General features: G+C 47.4%; 1 protein-coding gene across 2 annotated transcripts in view; it reads left to right on the top strand.

Moving 5' to 3' along the window:
* Nucleotides 1-18,176: 18,176 nt before the first annotated feature.
* Nucleotides 18,177-21,118, top strand: part of SRF (serum response factor) — a 243,291-nt gene continuing 240,349 nt past the window's right edge. Inside the window, exon 1 of one of the 2 annotated variants that reach the window (XM_033937484.1) lies at nucleotides 18,177-18,713. In XM_033937484.1, the coding sequence (XP_033793375.1) occupies nucleotides 18,273-18,713 (441 nt within the window). In that variant the 5' untranslated portion in view covers nucleotides 18,177-18,272. The remainder of the gene's footprint in view (nucleotides 18,714-21,118) is intronic. The other variant, XM_033937483.1, reaches the window with a different exon arrangement.

Here is a 21,118-nt window from a genome sequence, read left to right as displayed (position 1 = left end):
TTGTTTGGAGGAGTGGTCTTCTAGGTGGAGATTTATATCTCCAAGGATCAGGTTATGTGTGGAGGAAATAGAGTTCTAGAAGATGAATTCTTCGAGTTCTTGTTTAGAGGAGTTCCATTTTCCTGGTGTGACGTAGCAGAGAAGGCAGTTCAGATTTCCTGTGAGTGTGTTGTCGGAAAGTTGGCAAGCTAGTAGGTCTAGGTGAGGGGTAGAGTGCTTGGCTAGGACTTTAATGTTGAGGTTGTTTTTTTACTATGATTGCTAGACCTACTCCTCTTCTGTTTTCTCGACATACTAGCTCAAGTTTGTATCCGTTGGGGCAGAATTCAGTAATGTGTGGATCTGAATCAGAGGTGAGCCAGGTTTCGGCTAGGAAGAGGCAACCTAAATTATCTTTAATCAGCCAGTCCTTGATTAGTTCTGCCTTTGGGCTGATCCATCTTATGTTCATGTATGCGGATGCTATTGATGTGAATTTTGTGTGGGAGAGGGGAGTAATAGTTGAATTGACGAGGGTTCTTGGTGTTGTCTGGTGTTTTTGTGTGTTTGTCTTAGACTTTGTTGGAGGTCTATTTCCCCAGATTGTGGTAATGCTTTCGTGGATGGACTGTGGACAAGGAATCAGGGTTCTAGGGGTATGGAGTTTCCTAGTTGGTTGAGCTGGTCTGTATGTTGTTGTGAGGATAGGGATGGAGTGTGTACGGTATCCTGCTGTTTTCCATTTGGCTATGAATAGGGATAGCAGTAGGAGGACAAGTATGAGTTAGGTGTGCGAGTTGCCATTTTTTTATGAGCGGAAGAGGGTGCTAGAACTGGAAAATCTTTGCTCTGATAGTGTTTTCTGTCACTTGGCAGTGGCCTTTGCAGGTAAGCAGGGCTGGTGTAGTCTGTTTGAACCAAATGAGAGCTTGGTTGTTTGGACGGGAACTTAGTGTTCTTAAGTGTTTTCCTGTTTTTGGTGGGGGTGGATCTGGATTCCCTCACTCACCACTCTGTTGCATGAGTCGCTTCGGTAATTCGGCCCAGGACTCTGGTATCAGGACTTAGTGAGCTGCCGGTTACCCGGCAGGCTTCTCTGCAGATGCTTCACAAAGGCGTGTACTAAGGTGCATGCACCTTTGTCATGCGCCAAACGGCTGTGTGCCGTTGGCGCTTCTGATTTTTAAAGAAAATGGGTCCCCTGCTGGTCAGGGAGAGGGGCGGAGCAGGGCTCCCACGCTGTCCTCTCCTCGGGAATGGGTCTCGGCGTCTCTTGCTGGTGGCTGTGAGGGGGCCCGGCAAATGGCTGTGCACCGTTGGTGCTTCTGATTTTTAAAGAAAATGGGTCCCCCGCTGGTCTGGGAGAGGGGCGGAGCAGGGCTCCCACGCTAACCTCTCTTCGGGAACGGGTCTCGGCGTCTCCTGCTGGTGGCTGTGAGGGGGCCCGGCAAATGGCTTGGGTGACTACCGTCACCCAAGCTTCTCCAAAAAACCAAATTGCCCTTAAAGGGCAGACGCCCTAGGCGCAAACGAGAAGCTAGATACACCCTGATACCTACAATACAAGGCTCGCATCCTGAAAGAGAACTTCAGGGGAGACCCAAGTGACACATAGCCTACGCCACCCTGAAACCTGTCTATAGCATGGTGCAGAGCCTCAAAGAGAGCTAGCATAATAAGGTGACGAGGCACCAACTTGGGAAAGGGGACTCATATACTGACTTATTCAGTGCCAAGGTTAACAGCTGTACCGCTCTTGCTGTCATGTTAGGGAATGGACATGCACGTGGGGGAGAATATGGCAGCTTTAGAATCCTGTGCTACAGCCTGAACAACATGGAGACACTTTCACCCTAGAAGCGAATACCGTGCTGTCCGCACGAGCAAATGGAGTGCCCCCCCAGGCCACCCAGGACCACCACTAGAGTCTCCCCGAACCCAAGTAGCCGTACTCCTAGTACAAGAAATTATTTCTATAGCGCTACCAGACAAACGCAGAACTGTACCGAGGGATAAGTAATAAGGAAACTCTTCACCATAGAGAAAGTGAAATAGCAACTATGATAAACCCGGACTAATCACAGGGTATATTCTGCTGGCATTGAGAAATCCGTGCTACTATGAGCCTCCTGCCGCTCCAGGTCAGAGACCATCCAAAACTAATGAGCACTGAGTGAAAACACCCCCTTAAACGCCCTCAGGCTGTTCAAGATGGACCCCCTGCCAGCAGAACGCATATGAAATGAAATTAAAATCAGCACTTGGGAGAAAACAATCCCGACAGCCGCAGCTGTGACAACCATTGTAATACCTACAATGCTGTCAACACTAACAAACAGGCCACTGCCAAAGAGGAGGAAAAACAGCCTGGAGGAGAACTGCTCGAACGCGGCGGCACCGCCCACAATATAGGAAAAGAAGCGCTCAGCTCCCGCGCATGGGAAATAACCGCGCCTCTCATGCTCCGGTAAATACATCCCCAGAGCTCCCGCAGCAAACATGCACTTCCCTGCCAACAGAGGCCGCCGCAAAAGTGGAGGAAAAACAGTTTGGGGAGAATTGCTTGAACGCTGCAGCATTACCGACAGCGTAAGAAAGAGGAGGAGGAGGAGATCCATCAGAGCCAGGAGAAAGGACTAGCAGACCGCGCAGATGACACAGACCTGAGACCAGGGGCGGAGACACAGCAGAGCCCAGAGGACGGAAAATTGGACTGCACATATGACACAGATCTGAGACCAGAGAGACAGTTGAAGAAGGGGAGATCGGCTATCATGGTTGGGGACTCAATCCTGAGAGGAGTAGACAGTCATATAGCCGGAGGGAGAGAGGACAGACTGGTAACATGTCTCCCGGGGGCAAGAACAAAGGACATCATCGACAATATCGAGAGGATCCTGGAGGGAGCCGAGACGGAGGAGACAGCAGTAGTGATCCACATCGGAACCAACGACATCAGCAGGAGAAACTTCAACGGGACTACACTAACTGACCAGTACAGGACCCTGGGGAGGAAACTGAGACTAAGGACAAGGAAGATAGCCTTCTCAGAGATCCTGCCAGTACCGAGAGCGGACACAAAGAGACAGAGCGAACTACAATCAATTAATGTTTGGCTGAGGAGATGGTGCGAGGAGGAGGGTTTCCACTTTGTTAGGAACTGGACTACTTTCTTGGGGAAGAACAAGCTCTACAGACGAGATGGACTGCACCTTAGCACAGCTGGGACGAGGATGCTGGCACGCAACGTCCAGAACGTCATAGACTTGGCTTTAAACTGAGGAAAAGGGGAAAGCCGATAGTCGACCTGACCTCGACACATCGGACATCAGTACCTGACAAGGATACTGAACTGGGACATTGTAAAGGAGGACTCGGGACTGAGTGTATATGTTTTGAAAAGGGACCTAAAGACGCTTTGCAGGGATCGAGGGCACAAATGGACCTGGTAAGAGGCACCAATACAGAACGACAAGAGCCAGAGGGACAAAGACATTGCGAAAAAGAGCCCAGGACTGAGTGGGAATTAGGAGAGCAGGAGGTGCAGGGGAAGCAGGCAGAGGACGTCACACACACACAGCAGGAGGAGGACAAAGCTCAGGGGCTGGTAAACCATGAAGAAAACTGCAAGAGTACCAAAGCACGAGGGAAACAAAATGAGAGGACAAAAAACTGGGTCTTAAACTGCCTATACACAAATGCTAGGAGCCTGAGGGCCAAAATGGGAGAACTGGAAATCACTGCCAGCAATAAGGACCTAGACATAATTGGAGTCACAGAAACGTGGTGGACAGAGGAAAATCAATGGGATGTGGCCATACCAGGGTACAAACTGTACAGGAGAGACAGGACACATAAAAAGGGTGGAGGAATAGCGCTGTACATAAAAGACTCCATACCATCAGCCAGGATGGAAACAACAGTACGGGCGGATGGCTTGGAATCACTATGGGTTAAACTACAGGGAGGAGCAGGGGCAGACATTAAATTGGGTCTGTACTACCGCCCACCTGGACAACCGGAAGAAATCGACCAGGAGCTGGAAGCTGAACTGAGGCAGGTATGCAGAAGCGGAAATGTGGTGGTGATGGGGGACTTCAACTATCCTGGGATAGACTGGAGTATTGGGCACTCAAACTGCGCAAGAGAGACCAAATTCATAGAGGTCACGAGGGACTGTTTCATGGAGCAACTGGTCACGGAACCAACACGGGGCGATGCCACTCTTGACCTAATCTTCAACGGACTAGGAGGGCCAGCAAAGGAGGTGGCGGTATTACCCCCGCTAGGTAACAGCGATCACAACACGATCCAGTGCAGGCTTGAAATTGGATCATCAAAGGGGAAAAGAACTACAACGACGGCACTCAACTTCAAAAAAGGAAATTATGATGCCATGAGGAAATTAGTGGGAAAGAAACTCAAAAGCAACATAGGGAAGACGGAATCCGTAGAAAAAGCCTGGACCTTACTCAAGGAGACTGTGCACGAAGCGCAAAACCTATGCATCCCCAAGTTCAGAAAAGGGTGCAAAAAAAATAGAACGAAAAATCCAGTGTGGATAACAAATGCAGTGAAGAAGGCAATAAGCGACAAGAAGGCATCGTTCAGAAAATGGAAAAAAGACCAAACAGAGGAGAACCAAAAAGTGCACAAAGAACACCAGAAGGAGTGTCACCGAATGGTTAGAAAAGCAAAAAGAGAATACGAAGAGAGACTGGCAGAGGAAGCAACAAACTTCAAGTCGTTCTTCAGATACGTCAAGGGGAAGCAACCGACGAGAGAAGAAGTGGGACCATTGGACGATGGTGACAGAAAGGGAGTAGTAAAAGGAGAGAAAGAGATAGCTGACAGGTTAAATGAGTTCTTCACGTCAGTCTTCACGATGGAAAATATAACCAACATTCCAGAACCCGAGGAGATCGTTATAGGAGACCAAGACGATAAGCTGGTCGATTTAGAAGTAAGCCAAGAGGATGTACTCAAGCAGATTGACAGACTAAAGAGCGACAAATCGCCAGGTCCGGACGGCATCCATCCAAGGGTACTCAAGGAGCTAAAAAACGAAATAGCGGAGCCATTTCGACAGATATGCAACCTATCCTTAAAAACCGGAGAGATCCCGGAGGATTGGAAAATAGCAAATGTCACCCCATCTTCAAGAAGGGCGCAAGAGGAGACCCGGGAAACTACAGGCTGGTGAGCCTGACCTCAGTCCCGGGAAAGATGATGGAGGCACTGATTAAAGACAGCATCTGTGAGCACATCGAAAAAAATGGGCAGCTAAAACCGAGTCAACACGGCTTCTGCAAGTGTAGGTCATGCCTCACTAACTTATTGTACTTCTTTGAGGGGGTGAGCAGCCAGATGGATAAAGGGGAATCTATAGACATCATTTACCTTGACTTCCAAAAAGCCTTCGACAAGGTGCCACACGAGAGACTGCTTAAAAAGATATGGAACCACGGGGTACAAGGGGAGGTCCACCGATGGATCAAAATCTGGCTGGCAAACAGGAAACAGAGGGTTGGCGTAAAGGGCCACTACTCTGACTGGAAAGGGGTCACGAGCGGAGTTCCGCAGGGCTCGGTGCTGGGACCGCTCCTGTTCAATATCTACATAAACGACCTAGAGGCGGGAACCAAGTGTGAGGTCATTAAATTTGCAGATGACACCAAACTATACAGCAGGGCTCAAACCAGGGAAGACTGTGAAGATCTTCAAAAGGATCTAACACAGCTGGAAAAGTGGGCCGAAAAATGGCAGATGAGCTTCAACGTGGGGAAATGCAAGGTCATGCACGTGGGGAAAAAGAACCCGATGTTCACATACAAAATGGGGGGAACACCACTAGGGGTCAGCAACCTGGAGAGAGACCTGGGAGTGATGGTAGATGCAACACTGAAGGCATCGGCGCAATGCGCCACGGCCTCAAGGAAAGCGAACAGAATGTTGGGTATCATTAAGAAGGGTATTACAACCAGGACGAAAGAAGTCATCATGCCGCTGTATCGTGCAATGGTGCGGCCGCATCTGGAGTACTGCGTCCAGTACTGGTCACCGTACCTCAAGAAAGACATGGCGGTACTTGAGGGAGTACAAAGAAGAGCAACTAGACTGATAAAGGGAATGGAAAATCTCCCATATACCGAAAGATTGAAGCAGTTGGGACTTTTCTCCCTGGAGAAGCGAAGACTTAGAGGAGACATGATAGAAAACCTTCAAGATCCTGAAGGGCATAGAAAAAGTAGACAGGGGCAGATTTTTCAAATTAAGGGGCGCCACAAGTACAAGGGGGCACTCGGAGAAATTGAAAGGGGACAGGTTTAGAACAAACGCTAGGAAGTTCTTTTTCACTCAGAGGGTGGTGGATACATGGAACGCGCTTTCAGAGGCTGTTGTAGACAAGAAAACATTAAATGGTTTCAAAGAGGGTTTGGATAGATTCCTAGAAGAAAAAGGGATTGAGGGGTATAGATAGGTATAGACCATTGCTCAGGCAATGGGCCTGATGGGCCGCCGCGGGAGCGGACTGCTGAGCAGGATGGACCTAGGGTCTGCCTCAGCGGAGGCAACTTCTTATGTTCTTAAGCACATGGCTCCCGTGCGCGGGAAACAACCGTTACTTCCATGCTCTGGTAAATACATACCCGGAGCTCCCCACAGCAAAACAGATACTCTAGTGCTGAAAATAGGTAGGCACTGAACACCATCCAAAACCCGGCCTCACAACGTATGCGGCTACCAATAAAATTGCTCACATCAAAGTCACTCACACCGTGACCCTAGAACCCATAGAGTAAAGGTTCTCTCACAAACACACACCCGCGACTAAATGAACCCGCAGTGAATAAGAAGCCTAACCAAAAACATACAATAAACTCTGAGTTTAGGGGCTTGCAGAAGACGTCAAGTGCCGGTTGACGCCAGTAACTGCCAGTTGCTCAGCACTAGCAGGGCAAACATGGTATATATTCCCTGTGGTCTCTTATCCGCAGCCTTCGAGGTCGTCCACCACGACATCCTAATCTTCCAACTCTCCGAAATAGGCATAAGTCCACAGTCCTAGATTGGTTCTCGAAATTCCTATGCTTCCGCTCCTACATCGTTAACACAAACGGTACCTCATCCCCCCCCCTGGAAGCTGAAATGTGGAGTCCCGCAAGGCTCACCTCTCTCCCCTATCCTTTTCAACATCTACATGTCCTCTCTGAAACTCCTTCATCTATCCCCCCTAGAAACTCTCTACTATGCTGACGACATCCTCATCCTCCTCGAGACCGACTCGAACCTCTCTGAGAACATATCCACATGTATTACGAACCTCCAATCCTGGGCCCAATCTGAACAAATGAAACTGAATGAGTCCAAAACAAAACTACTTTGGCTCGGGCCCAATTTCAGATCATTTACCCACCTCCATCCCACTACCTTCCGGCCCCACTCTTCAGCTTGAGTTTTCAAGCAAAGTCCTAAGCATCATCTTAGACTCCTCTCTCTCCTTCAATGATCACCTCAACTCCCTGGTAAAAAAATGCTTCTTTAGCCTCCATATGTTGAGGAAAGTAAGATCCTGCTTTCATCATTCTCATTTCGCCATCCTCGTTCAATCCACCATCCTCTCTAAACTGGACTACTGCAACTCCATCTATATAAGCCTAACTATGAAAAACGTCCATAGACTTCAGCTAATTCAGAACGCCGCGGCCAAGCTTATTTTCGCAAAAGGCAAGTTCGATCACGTCTCCCCACTCCTCTCCAAGCTTCACTGGCTCCCAGTATACTCCAGAGTCCTCTATAAATGTGCCTGCATAGCCTTCAAGATTCTACATGGCGTCCTTCCTCCCGTTATCCCACTCTTTTGGAATTCCTCAAACCCACTCTCCACTAGATCCTCCCAAAAACTGAAACTATCTTTCCCATCTATAAAAGGTATATCCCGCACAGGAAAACTTGGAACTTCCCTCCCCTTTAGAACCACAGAACTCTGGAACAACCTCTCATCCCCACTCAGAAATTCTAGCTCCTTCCAATCCTTCCGCAAACACTTGAAAACTTTGCTCTTTTAAAAAATCTAATCACCTCCCGTTCTCTAGTACCATGTTCCCTCTCTATCTTCTCAGTCCCTCTCCTATATCACTTTGTAGTTCCTTTCCTCTCAACCTCTGTAAACCGTGCCGAGCTCTGCACTTGCAGAGATGGTGCGGTATACAAACCTAAGGTTTAGTTTAGTTTAGTAAAAGAAGAAAAAAATATACATAGATATATAGAGACCCAGTCAGACCCTCTATCACTGGAGGGAGGGTGAGGCAGGGACTAGAGAGTTGCGCGGGGACAGAAATCCCACCTGTCCCCACCAAAGTCCCACTCGTCCCAACCCATCCCCGCGAGGAATCCCCTCCGCCCCCACCCGTCCCTATAAACTACAGAAATAGTTATTTCATTTAATTATGCTACCGAATTAAAGGCTCTGGTAGAAACCCATTTACAAATAAAAAGACTTTATTAATTTGGAAATATTAATTGGGAATACATACTTTGTAAACGGATTTCTACCAGAGCCTCCAATTTTATAAATTTTTATCAACACAACTAATATACTACTTTATCCTAAAGCAAAAAAAAAAAAAAAAGAAATAGAATTTTTTTCCTACCTTTGTTGCCTGGTTTCTGCTTTCCTCATGTTCTCATTCAATTCCTTCCATCCACTGTCTTTCTTCTCTCTGCGTCTTCCATTTGCTCTGTTACTGTGCCTCTCCCTATCTCCCCCCTTCCAAATTGGTCTGGCATCCATCTTCTTCCCTCCGCTCCCACCATAGTCTGGCATCTCTGTCTTCTTCCCTGCCAGCGTCTTCTCCACACATCTCCTCTTCCCCATTTCCTTTCAGCGTCCTTCTCCCCATCTTCCCCATGTCCTGTCAGCGTCCCTTCTCCCCCCTCTGTCTTCCCCATGTGCTTTCAGTGTCCTTCTCCCCTCCGTCTTCCCCATGTCCTTTCAGCGTCCTTCTCCACCCCTTTGTCTTCCCATGTGCTTTCAGCGTCCTTCTCCCCCCTCAGTTTTACCTTAAGCGTCTTTTCCTCCCCATTCCACCTTTCCTTCCTTTCAACCTCCCTGCCCCTTACCTTTGTGGTGCTTCCCCGCCCGACTGACAACAGAACAGGTCCGGTCCGACAAACCTCCCTGCCCTGTAGCCGCGAATCTAAATTAGCTTCTCACAGCAGCTGGAGTATTGAAGCTGCTGTAAGAAAGTAATTTAGATTCGCAGCTACAGAACAGGGAGGTTTGTCGGACCGGGCCTGTTGTCGGTCGGAGGAAGCGCCACAAAGGTAAGGGGACCTGGCCGACTGCACCCCCCCCCTTGGTACGCCACTGCCGATCGCAGCACACAGCCGATCGGAACAGAAATCTTCCCAACGTCAGCGCTGACATCGTGGAAGACTTCCATTCCGATCGGCTGTGTGCTGCGGCAGGGCAGGTAGGGAGAAGATGAGCCTCGCATCCAACCCCGCAGGAACCTTGTGACCCTCGGAGGCGTCCCCAAGGGATCCCACAACCCTAGGGGGCGTCCTCATGGGTTCCCTACGACCCGAAGGGGGAACTTGTGGGATCCCCGCAGGTCCCCCGTCATCCCCGTTCCTGTGCAGCTCTCTAGCAGGGACCTGGGGGGGGCCCAGGTGTAACCCCTAAAGCCAGCACCGTTCAGCCGGACACACCTGTCTCACTGAAGAGAAACCTCCACAGGAGAAATAAAGTTCCAGACACAGCCAGAATCCAGGAGCTAGTTGAATAGCGACCATCACCTGCTGGGAGATAGAGCATACTGAAGATACAAGAGGCATGCCAGCCAATTGGACCACCTGTTAATCAGTTTCTCTATCTCCACCTGCTGGTAGATGTGTGTTATCCCACTGGTCTCTGGATTCATCTGCTGCTGTTGCTAAGGAAATACAGTTCTACAGGAAAGTGCAAATACACTAGACTAGCATACAACCACTCACAAATGTCCTCAGGTGATGTTATCAGCTGAAACCAGTGCCCCCAAATGCCTGCTGGGGAAAAAAGTCTTTCACAAAGCTTCAGTCTCTAACAAGAAACCTCTGTCTGCAAAGGGACAGGAAGTGGATTCCACAAGGAAGGCATGTTCCTTAGTAGAAGCCAGAATTCCTTCGCTCCACTAGTGCACTGTGATACTCAAGAAAACAGAAGGGAGGTGGGACTGGAACCAATGAAGATAACTCAAGAGAACAAGCGCACCCTAAGCACAAATAAAAAAGCCAAAAACAGAAAACTATTACTGGGGGGATTCCATCATCAGAGGCATTAACCTTGGAACACAAGGCGAGACCAAAATAGTGAAATGTCTTCCAGGATCCTCAGCTACCATGAGTTCCAGGCAATTATAGACTATAATTAAGGAAGAAACTAAGGATTTTAACACTGATGTTGTTAGCCATCTGAGAACAAATGACCTGGCCAACAACTCCATACTTGCAGCACAGAAAGCTTTTTGAGAGCTTGGTGAGGGTTTGAAACCTTTTGTAAAGACTTTAGCTTTTTCTGAAATACTGCCTGCATATGGAAAGGGAGAGCAACGAGTGAAAAACACAGAGGACTTTAATAGATGGCTCAAAGCCTGGTGTCATCAAGAAGGCTTCAGGTACATAGGAGGATGGGGAAATACATGGAAGGACAAGAAGCTATATTGCACTGATGGGCTACATATTACTACAGCAGGAAAAAGAAACCTTGCAGAGAAATTTAGACAATATGTTTCTAGGCATTTAAACTAGAATGTGGGGGTGGTGTATGTACGAAGGACAATTATAGAGACCACCCCCGGCAAAAGAAAAGATGTGATAGTAGTAAAGATTGCAACATAAACAATATCAGCAACTCATTTCTTAGTATTGCAACGGAAAGTGAAATGAAAGAAAAATCCATACGAAAAAGGAGATTACCGCTGAAAAATAGCTGGAAAGCGATGACCACAAATTGCTCGCATGTCTAAGCAACAAAGTTCATGATAATAATAATAATAACTTTATTCTCTATACTGCCATAGTCTTGAGACTTCTAGGCGGTTCACACCCATGGATCAGGCACTGGTTGGCCGACAGAAAACAAAGGGTTGGAGTGAAGGGCCAATACATCCGACTGGCAGAGAGTCACAAGCGGTGTTCTGCAGGGGTCGGTGCTGGAGACCACTGCTGTTCAACATATATATCAATGACTTGGATAACGGGGACGAGGTGTGAAGTTATAAAATTTGTTGATGACACCAAGACTCTGCAGCAGAGTTAGGAACACAAAGGAGTGCGAAGACCTGCAAAGGACCTAAGCAAACTGGAAGAGTGGGCAAACAAATGGCAAATGTGCTTTAACATAGAAAAATGTAAGGTCATGCATATAGGAAAAGGAACCCGAGGTACAGCTACAAAATGGGGGGAACATTGCTGGGGGAGAGTAATCTTGAAAAAGACTTGGGTGTGCTAGTGGATACAACCATGAAATCATCAGCGCAATGTGCAGCGGCCTCGAAGAAAGCTAACAGAATGCTGGGCATCATTAAGAAGGGAATTACAACCAGGACGAAGGAAGTCATCATGCCACTATATCGTGCAATGGTGCGCCCGCATCTAGAGTACTGCGTCCAATATTGGTTGCCGTACCTCAAGAAAGACATGGCGATACTTGAGAAGGTCCAGAGAAGAGCTACGAAAATGATAAATGGTATGGAGGACTGTTCATACGCTGACAGGCTGGACAAGCTGGGGCTCTTCTCCCTGGAAAAGAGGAGGCTTAGGGGGGACATGATAGAAACTTTCAAGATCATGAAGGGCATGGAGAAGGTAGACAAGAATAGATTCTTCAAACTACGGGGAACCACAGGCACAAGAGGGCACTCAGAGAAACTGGAAGGGGAGAAGTTTAGAACAAATGCCAGGAGGTTCTTCTTCACACAGAGGGTTGTGGACACATGGAACGCGCTCCCGGAGGAAGTGGTCGGGCAGAGTACGCTACAGGGATTCAAAGAGGGATTGGATGGATTCCTGAAGGATAGGGGGATTGAGGGATACAGATAAGGGTAGATAAGAGTATGGAAAGAGTATAGATGGAAACAAGGGGGCAATAGGGCTAAATCAAGATAACATGACAGGTCATGGACCTGATGGGCCGCCGCGGGAGCGGAATGCTGGGCGCGATGGACCTCTGGTCTGACCCAGCGGAGGCAAATTCTTATGTTCTTAAGAGAGCTGGACAATCAGCGAAGTTACAATGTGTTGAAATCCGGGATACAGTATACAGTATATAGAAACTTACAAAAGCATATAGAATCTTACAAAAAAATCCGGGATACAGCGTGTAGGGTCTGACAAAGAGCCTATAGAGTCTTACACAAAGGCAAAGAGATACAACATATGGAGTCTGTTAACAGGCAGTGAAGATACAGCAAACAGAGTCTTAAAAAGGCAGCAGAATAAAATTAGACATTTCAGATTTGAAAGCAGGAGTGGACATATGTAGTGTTGGGTGTAGATACTTTTTTTAGGTGACAATCCTGTTGAATAAGGCAGTTTTTATGGTTTTTCTAAAGGCCTTATATGTCAGTCTTGCTCCATTTATGTAGTTGTCTAACCAGTGTTGTTGTTTGTTAGCTTGGTACATAAAGGATCTATCCAGGAAGGTTTTGTATTTGCAGCCGGTAATGCTCGGGTATGCAAATAGGTTGCTGTTTCTGGTTTGTCTTGTAGGATTGTATAGAGTGAAGTGAGGAAGCAGATATGTAGGAGCTAGTCCCCATTACATTACATTACATTTGTGATTTCAATTCCGCCTGTGCCTTGCGGTTCCTAGCGGATTACAGTTAAAAGAGATCAGGACATTACCGAGAGAATTACAACGATTTAAGTAAATTACATGTTGTGGTATAGAAATACAAGTATAAGATATCTGGATTTATCGATAGAATAACTTGACAGGGTTCAAGTAGTTACAAGATTCAGTGGGAAAAACAATATAGACAACTGAAGAAAGATACCTAACTTTGAAGGAATCAGTTAAGTGGATACCTAAGGGAGATGCTTATTTAGGAGAAGGTTAAATGGATACCTAAGGGAGATGCTTAGGAGTTTGGATATTTTTCGTAAAATGAGGTTCAAGGGGATGACTAGTGTGTTATTTGCTGGGGAGATGTGCATGTGCGATGGGGAGGGGAATATTAAGTAAGGACGTGTTTTTTGAAACATATGCAAGAGAACGTGAATATTATTTGTGCCTCCATTGGCAGCCAGTGAAGTAGTTTGTAGTAGGGGCTAATATGGTCGCTCTTTTTCAATCCAAATATCAAGCGGACCGCTGTGTTTTGGACAATCCTGAGTTTCCTTATGGTTTTTTGGGTTTTTTTTGATCTGCAAGCCCTGATGTTAGAGGCAGATCTAGATATTGTCGCTATCAGAGACATGGTTCAGTGAATCACATGGATGGGATGCAAACATGCCGGAATATAATCATTTTAGGAAGGACAGAGATGGTCAAAAAGATGGAGGAGTAGCTCTCTATGTAAAGATCAATATCCAAGCGACCGAAATGCAAGGGACCTGGGGAGAGGAAGAAGTGATATGGATCGCTCTGAAAAGAGAAGATGGAACTTCAATCTACGTGGGTCTAGTCTACAGACCTCCGATTCAATCGCAGCAAACTGATAAGGATCTGATTGTGGATATCCAAAAGTTTGGAAGGAAAGAGGAGGTTCTGCTGTTGGGAGATATCAACCTGCTGGATGCGGACTGGAATGTTCCGTCTGCGGAATCGGAAAGAAGTAGGGAGATTATGGATGCCTTTCAAGAGGCTCTGCTCAGACAAATGGTGACGGAACCCAGAAGGGAAAAAGCGATATTGGATCTGGTCCTCACAAATGGAGAGAGTATCTCTAATGTTCGAGTGGGTGCTCACCTGGGAAGTAGCGATCATCAAACGGTTTGGTTTGATATAACGGCTAAAGTGGAGAGCAGCCGCACGTTACTTAAAGTCCTAGATTTCAAACATATGGACTTTAATGCAATGGGAGAGTATCTGAAGAAAGAGCTGTAAGGATGGGAGGACATAAGAGAAGTGGAAAGACAGTGGTCTAAGCCAGGGGTGACCTACCTTTTGGCTTCCCTGGGCCGCATTGTCAGAAAAAAAATTTATCTGGGGCCGCGCAAATGCAGCAGCAAGACGATAAACACCCAGGGGCAGCAGAGGAAAACACTGCATCGCCCTCGACTGGGGCCGCACAAAATACTTCACTGGGCCGCTTGCGGCCCTCAGGCTGCAGGTTGGACACCCCTGGTCTAAGCTGAAAGGAGCAATAAAAATGGTTACGGACCTTTATGTGAAGAAAATCAATAAAAACAAGAGAAAAAGGAAGCCGATATGGTTCTCCAAACTAGTGGCAGAGAAAATAAAGGTGAAAGAGTTGGCGTTCGTGAAATATAAAAAAAACCAAGAGGAGTGCAGAAAGGACTACAGGGTGAAACTGAAAGAAGCCAAGAGAGAGATACGTCTGGCGAAAGCACAGGCGGAAGAACAAATGGCTAAAATTGTAAAAAAGGGAGACAAAAATTTTTTCTGATATATTAGTGAAAGGAGGAAGATGAAAAATAGAATTGCTAAACTAAAAGATGCTGGGAACCGATATGTGGAGAGTGATGAGGAAAAAGCAAATGTGCTAAACAAATACTTCTGTTCTGTGTTCACAGAAGAAAATCCTGGAGAAGGACCGAGATTGTCTGGAGAAGGACCGAGATTGTCTGGCAAAGTTACATGAGAAAATGGAGTAGATTCTGCGCCGTTCACGGAGGAGAGTGTTTATGAGCAACTTGAAAAACTGAAACGATGGGACCAGACGGGATCCATCCCAGGATACTAAGGGAGCTCAGAGAGGTTCTGGCGAGTCCTATTAAAGACTTGTTCAAACAAATCTCTGGAGAAGGAGTGATTCCTGGGATTGGAGGAGAGCGGATGTGGTCCCTATTCATAAAAGTATTCACAGGGATGAAAGCAGGAAACTACAGGCCGGTGAGCCCTTACTTCGGTTGTTGAAAAAATAATGGAAGTGTTGCTGAAAGAAAGGATAGTGTACTTCCTTGAATCTAATGGGTTACAGGATCCGAAGCAACATGGCTTTACAAAAGGTAAATCGTGCGAAACGAACCCGATTGAATTTTTTGATTGGGTGACCAGAGCTGTATCGAGGACATATGCTAGATGTAATTTACTTAGATTTCAGCAAAGCCTTTGATACGGTTCCTCATAGGAGGCTGTTGAATAAACTTGAAGGAGTGAAGTTAGGACCCAAAGTGGTGAACTGGGTTAGAAACTGGCTGTCGGACAGACGCCAGAGGGTGGTGGTTAATGGAAGTCGCTTGGAGGAAGGAAAGGTGAGTAGTGGAGTCCCTCAGGGTTCGGTGCTGGGGTCAATCCTGCTCAATATGTTTGTGAGTGACATTGCTGAAGGATTAGAAGGAAAAGTGTGCCTTTTTGCAGATAATACCAAGATTTGTAACAGAGTAGACACCGAAGAGGGAGTGGAAAATATGGAAAAGGATCTGCAAAAGTTAGAGGAATGGTCTAAAATTCAATGCAGAGTAATGCATTTGGGGGATTAATAATCAGAAGGAAGGGGAGAAACGATATGCTCAGACGGGGAGAGGGACCTTGGGGTGATAGTTTCCAAAGATCTAAAAGTGAAAAAACAGTGTGACAAGGCAGTGGCTACTGCCAGAAGGATGCTGGCTGTATAAAGAGGTGTAGCCACTAAAAGGAAGAAGGTGTTGATGCTCCTGTACAGGTCATTGTAAGGCCCCACTTGGAGTATTGTGTTCAGTTTTGGAGACCGTATCTGGCGAAGGACGTAAGAAGACTTGAAGTGGTCCAGAGGAGGGCGACGAAAATGATAGGAGGCTTGTGCCAGAGATGTACGAGGAGAGACTGGAAGCCCCGAATATATATACCCTAGAGGAAAGGAGGGACATGGGAGATATGATTCAGACGTTCAAATACTTGAAGGGTATTAACGTAGAACATAATCTTTTCTAGAGAAAGGAAAATGGTAAAACCAGAGGACATAATTTGAGGTTGAGGGCAATGTAAAGAAATTCTTCTTTATGGAGAGGGTGGTGGATGCCTGAAATGCGCTCCTGAGAGAGGTGATGGAGACTAGGCAACTTCATGAAAAAGTGCATGATGATTGCTGTGTCTGAACTATGTTTAGAAAAGAAATATACTTTTGAAAACATCAGCTTGTCTTGGATGACTGCAACAAAGAGTGAATGATATCTCTAGCAACCTTCATGACCAGTTAAGAAAGAATGCTGCAGAATTAAAGTACTACTCGTTAGCCATGGATGAAAGCACTGACAGAAATGATACTGCACAACTTTTAGTTTTTATCCCTGGTGTTGACAACTTTGAAATTACAGAGGAATTGGCAGCTTTGTGTTCCACGGGTAAAGATATTTCAAATGAAGTGAAGCAATGTGAATATGACTTTTGAAAATATTGTGGCTCTTTGCAGTAGATGGAAGAATTTGCTGCAAAAAACGAACCAAGTATCATTCATCAATCCTAAGTGTCTTTTGTTTTAAGTTTTTTATTCATTTTTCATATAACAACAAGTGTATCACATAAATTTATACAATTTCATTGAGTACACACTTGATATTCCTTCATGCATCACTGTAAATACAATATATCATTATATAATCCTTTACTATAATATTGAAAAAGTTTATAGTACTTAATAAGTATACCAACTATTTATCAAATTATAAACCCATCCCCTCCCCTTCCTTTGAAAATTGCATACAATACAACAAGATATAATGATAAATTATTTATATTATGAGATGAATAAAATAAACCCACCCACATCCCGTCTTATCAAATATCTTATGGGAAAATTGTATCATTCATTGCGAAAGTCTGTTAATGGTCCTCAAATCTTCTTTAACTTATCAATATAACCTCTTTGTGTTGCAAATGTACGCTCCATTTTATATATATGGCATACTGAATTCCACCAGAAGTTGTAATTTAACCTGTCATAATTTTTCCAATTGTATGTTATTTGTTGAACTGCTACTCCAGTTAATATAAATAAAAGTTTGTTATTATTTGAAGAAATTTGACTCTGTGCTCTCATTGCTGTGCCAAATAAAATCGTATCATAAGTCAAGGCTACCGGATTCTCCAACATCCTATTTATTTGAGGCCAAATTGATTTCCAAAACAATAATATGAATGGACAATAGAATAAAAGATGATCTAATGTCCCAGCTTCAAGATGACAGTGCCAACATCTATTAGACTTAGAACTATCTAGTTTTTGTAAATGAAAAGGGGTCCAAAATGCTCTATGCAAAAGAAAAAACCATGCTGACACTGTACATCTCATCCTCCAAGACCAAAGTCGTGGCCATTGAGATGCATTAATTTGATGCTTAATCTCAATGCTCCAAATGTCCCTGAGACCACTTTTTGTTTTTTTATTTACAAATCCAGCTATTAATTTATACCACTGTGCGGCCTGATGACCCATAGAATCCATCTGAAAGCATAAGAATTCCAGGCTATGATAATTATTCAGATTTTTCCATTCAGGGAACCTTATCCGAATTGCCTGCTTCAATTGCAACCACCTAAAATATTGCGATTTATATAAAGCAAATTTATGTTGCAATTATTAAGTCCTAAGTGTCGAACATTTTGGTGGCACTAATTTGGGGGATTGATTGTAGCGTTGGCTTAAGCTGGAAGTCGTCATTTGAACGAACTGAATTGAAAAGTCAGCTTATTTTCCAACTTTTGGCATTCAAAATGAGCCATTTGCCCGTTCTCCTAAGGTCAATGGGAAGAAATCAACTTGTGGCTCCGCTGAAAAGAATGCGCTTCTGCATTGAGCGCCTAACGGCCGTCCTGCGCCCCCGTGAACAACGCTCGTGGCCGCCTCGCTTCAGCCCACGCATGACGTCGGAGGCGAGCGTAGCGCCGCACGCCGCCAACGGCCGCCTCGGCACCTATGCTAATGAGGCGCGCGAGCGGCCAATGAGAGGCGCCTGGATGCCGGCCGCAGCCAATGGCGCTCGGCCGCTCTGACTCGGCGTGCAGGGAGAGCCTTTGCCATAAAAGGCAATCTTGCCTCTTTATATGGTTGCGAGTAGTCCGCCGTCATTTGCGGAGGGTTTGTCGGGTGGGTGGCGCGCGCGAGCCCGGCGGCTCCGCGCTGACGGGCGCCCGGAGCGCGTGCGGCATGATACCGAGCCAGGCCGGCAACGGGACGGGCCGGGGCTCGCTGGGCGGCCTTTCCCGCCGGGCCGGCGGCGCGGGGCCGCGCACGGGCTTCGCCGGCCCCGCGCTGCTCGCCGGGCCCGGCCGCTGCTTCGAGCGCGAGGCGGCGGCGGCGGCCGCCCTGTACAGCGGCTCGGAGCCCGACTCGGACTCGGCGGAGGAGGAGGAGGCGCCCGAGCGGCGCGTGGCCAAGAGGCCGCTGGCCGAGCTCGAGCTGGGCCTGGGGGCGCCGGAGGGCGGCGCCGGGGCCGCCGGCTGCTACCCGGCCGTCGGCGCCGCCGTGTCGGGAGCCAAGCCGGGCAAGAAGACCCGCGGCCGCGTCAAGATCAAGATGGAGTTCATCGACAACAAGCTGCGCCGCTACACCACGTTCAGCAAGAGGAAGACGGGCATCATGAAGAAGGTGAGGCGGGGGGAGGGGAGGGGAGGGGGCGCGCGCGAGAAGGAGCCGATGGGCTTCGCGAGCGACTGCTGAAGCTGTTGGGGTGGGGGGAGGGGCTCTTCTCTCATCTGCACCCGCACACTCTGTTAATTCGTTCACCCCTAGCACCAGCAGATGAAATTGTAACTGCTTCAGCAAAATGCATATACTGTAGAAAATGACACGGGCACCGTTTACCGCGGTAAATCTGCAGGAATGGAGGCATCTGAAACTGGTTTACTGAAGGAATGGGGACAAGGCCTTTCACTGCCCCGCGGGAATGGGGACAAGGCCTTTCGCTGCCCCGCGGGAATGGGGACAAGGCCTTTCGCTGCCCCGCGGGAATGGGGACAAGGCCTTTCGCTGCCCCGCGGGAATGGGGACAAGGCCTTTCGCTGCCCCGCGGGAATGGGGACAAGGCCTTTCGCTGCCCCGCGGGAATGGGGACAAGGCCTTTCGCTGCCCCGCGGGAATGGGGACAAGGCCTTTCGCTGCCCCGCGGGAATGGGGACAAGGCCTTTCGCTGCCCCGCGGGAATGGGGACAAGGCCTTTCGCTGCCCCGCGGGAATGGGGACAAGGCCTTTCGCCGCCCCGCGGGAATGGGGACAAGGCCTTTCGCCGCCCCGCGGGAATGGGGACAAGGCCTTTCGCCGCCCCGCGGGAATGGGGACAAGGCCTTTCGCCGCCCCGCGGGAATGGGGACAAGGCCTTTCGCCGCCCCGCGGGAATGGGGACAAGGCCTTTCGCCGCCCCGCGGGAATGGGGACAAGGCCTTTCACCGCCCTGCGGAAGCGGTGAAAAGTTTTGCTCCTGTGGTAAAAAAAATTGCACCCTTGTCAGTCAACATCTCCTCCCCAGTTCCTCTTGCGCCTATTTTACCTTCAGGAGCCACCCATGCCACGATGAAGACAGAAGGAACCCAAAAGTAATGCCTGAGACCAATGTGATTTGAAGAATAAAATTTATTTTATATTTTGTGATTAGAATGTTTCAGATTTGCAATATGTATCCTTTTAGAGCTGGTATTAGGCATAACTGGGGTATGCAAAGCCCAGGCTGTGCTTCTTTAGCTTCCAGCTGGTGTAGGGCTCTCTCTGACCAGGGGGCAGTTGCCCTAGTTGCACTCTCCTAACACTATTCCTGCCATGTGTGACTGAACTATTCTGTTAACTTGATTTTTCTATGTAGCATTCTGTAGTAATTTGGCATCTCCAGTTTTCACAATAGGGATGAGGATATTTGTGAAAGGGAGGGGAGACGGGGGGGGGTTTGGTCCTTGCTCTGCATTATTTGTGTTTATAAAATGACAATTATACAGAATATTGTCTCTCTTTATACTTTAATAAAATAAGTTCAGTATAAAATCATAACTATTTGAGGCTTGTAGGATAGGATCTGACATTTGCAAGGCGGGGACGGAGACCGAGCTTGCAGGGATGGGGACGAGCTCACGGGGGCTGGAATGGTGATAAATTTTTTACCCATGTCATTCTCTAGGAAGAATCACAATGTGAATGGGCATACCCAGTCTTGCATTGAAGAATGCTGGTGTAGAAGGACTGAGGTCGAGATATAGACAGGCACTAAACAATGCTATAGAATAGTTTCCTGTGTTTATTTGCCGGGACAAGTTCTGTCCCCGTGTCATTTTCTATGATTCCCCAACCAGGATTTGTAGAAGCTGTGAGGGACTGCTTCATGGAGCAACTAGTCAAAGAACCGACGCGAGGGGGTGCTACTCTTGACTTCATCCTAAACGGATTAGGAGGGCCTGCAAGCAGGGTAGAAGTGGGAGGACCACTAGGCAACAGTGATCACAACGCAATCAGATTCACATTAGAAAGGGGGACACCCATAGTAAGGAGAACCGCAACAACTGCGCTCAACTTCAAGAAAGGGAACTATGTTGCTATGAGGGAAATGGTGGGGAGGAAGCTCAGAAACATCTTTAGGATGGAGACTGTGGGAAGCGCCTGGACCCTATTCAGGGACAACCTGCAGGAAGCACAAAGAATGTACGTCCCCAGTTTCAGGAAAGGCTGCAAGAACAAGCAATCAAAGGACCCGGTTTGGATGTCAACTGAAGTAAAGAGGGCAATAAATGACAAAAAAGTATCCTTCCGGAGATGGAAAAAGGACCCAACGAAGGAAAATCACCAGGCGCACAGGAAATGCCAAAAGGAATGCCACCGAGGGGTTAGAAAAGCGAAAGGGGAATACGAAGAGGGGCTGGCCAGGGAGGCGAAAAACTTCAAGGCATTCTTCAGTTACGTAAAGGGGAAGCGACCAGCGAGAGAGGAGGTGGGGCCGTTGGACGATGGGGATAGGAAGGGAGTGATTAAGGAGGATAAAGAGGTAGCTGAGAGGTTGAACACGTTCTTCTCGT

This window comes from Geotrypetes seraphini, chromosome 3 (assembly GCF_902459505.1).
Source record: "Geotrypetes seraphini chromosome 3, aGeoSer1.1, whole genome shotgun sequence".
Lineage (NCBI taxonomy): Eukaryota > Metazoa > Chordata > Amphibia > Gymnophiona > Dermophiidae > Geotrypetes > Geotrypetes seraphini.
The sequence above is the reverse complement of the archived record's forward strand: the minus strand, read 5'-3'. Positions and strand labels throughout refer to the sequence as shown.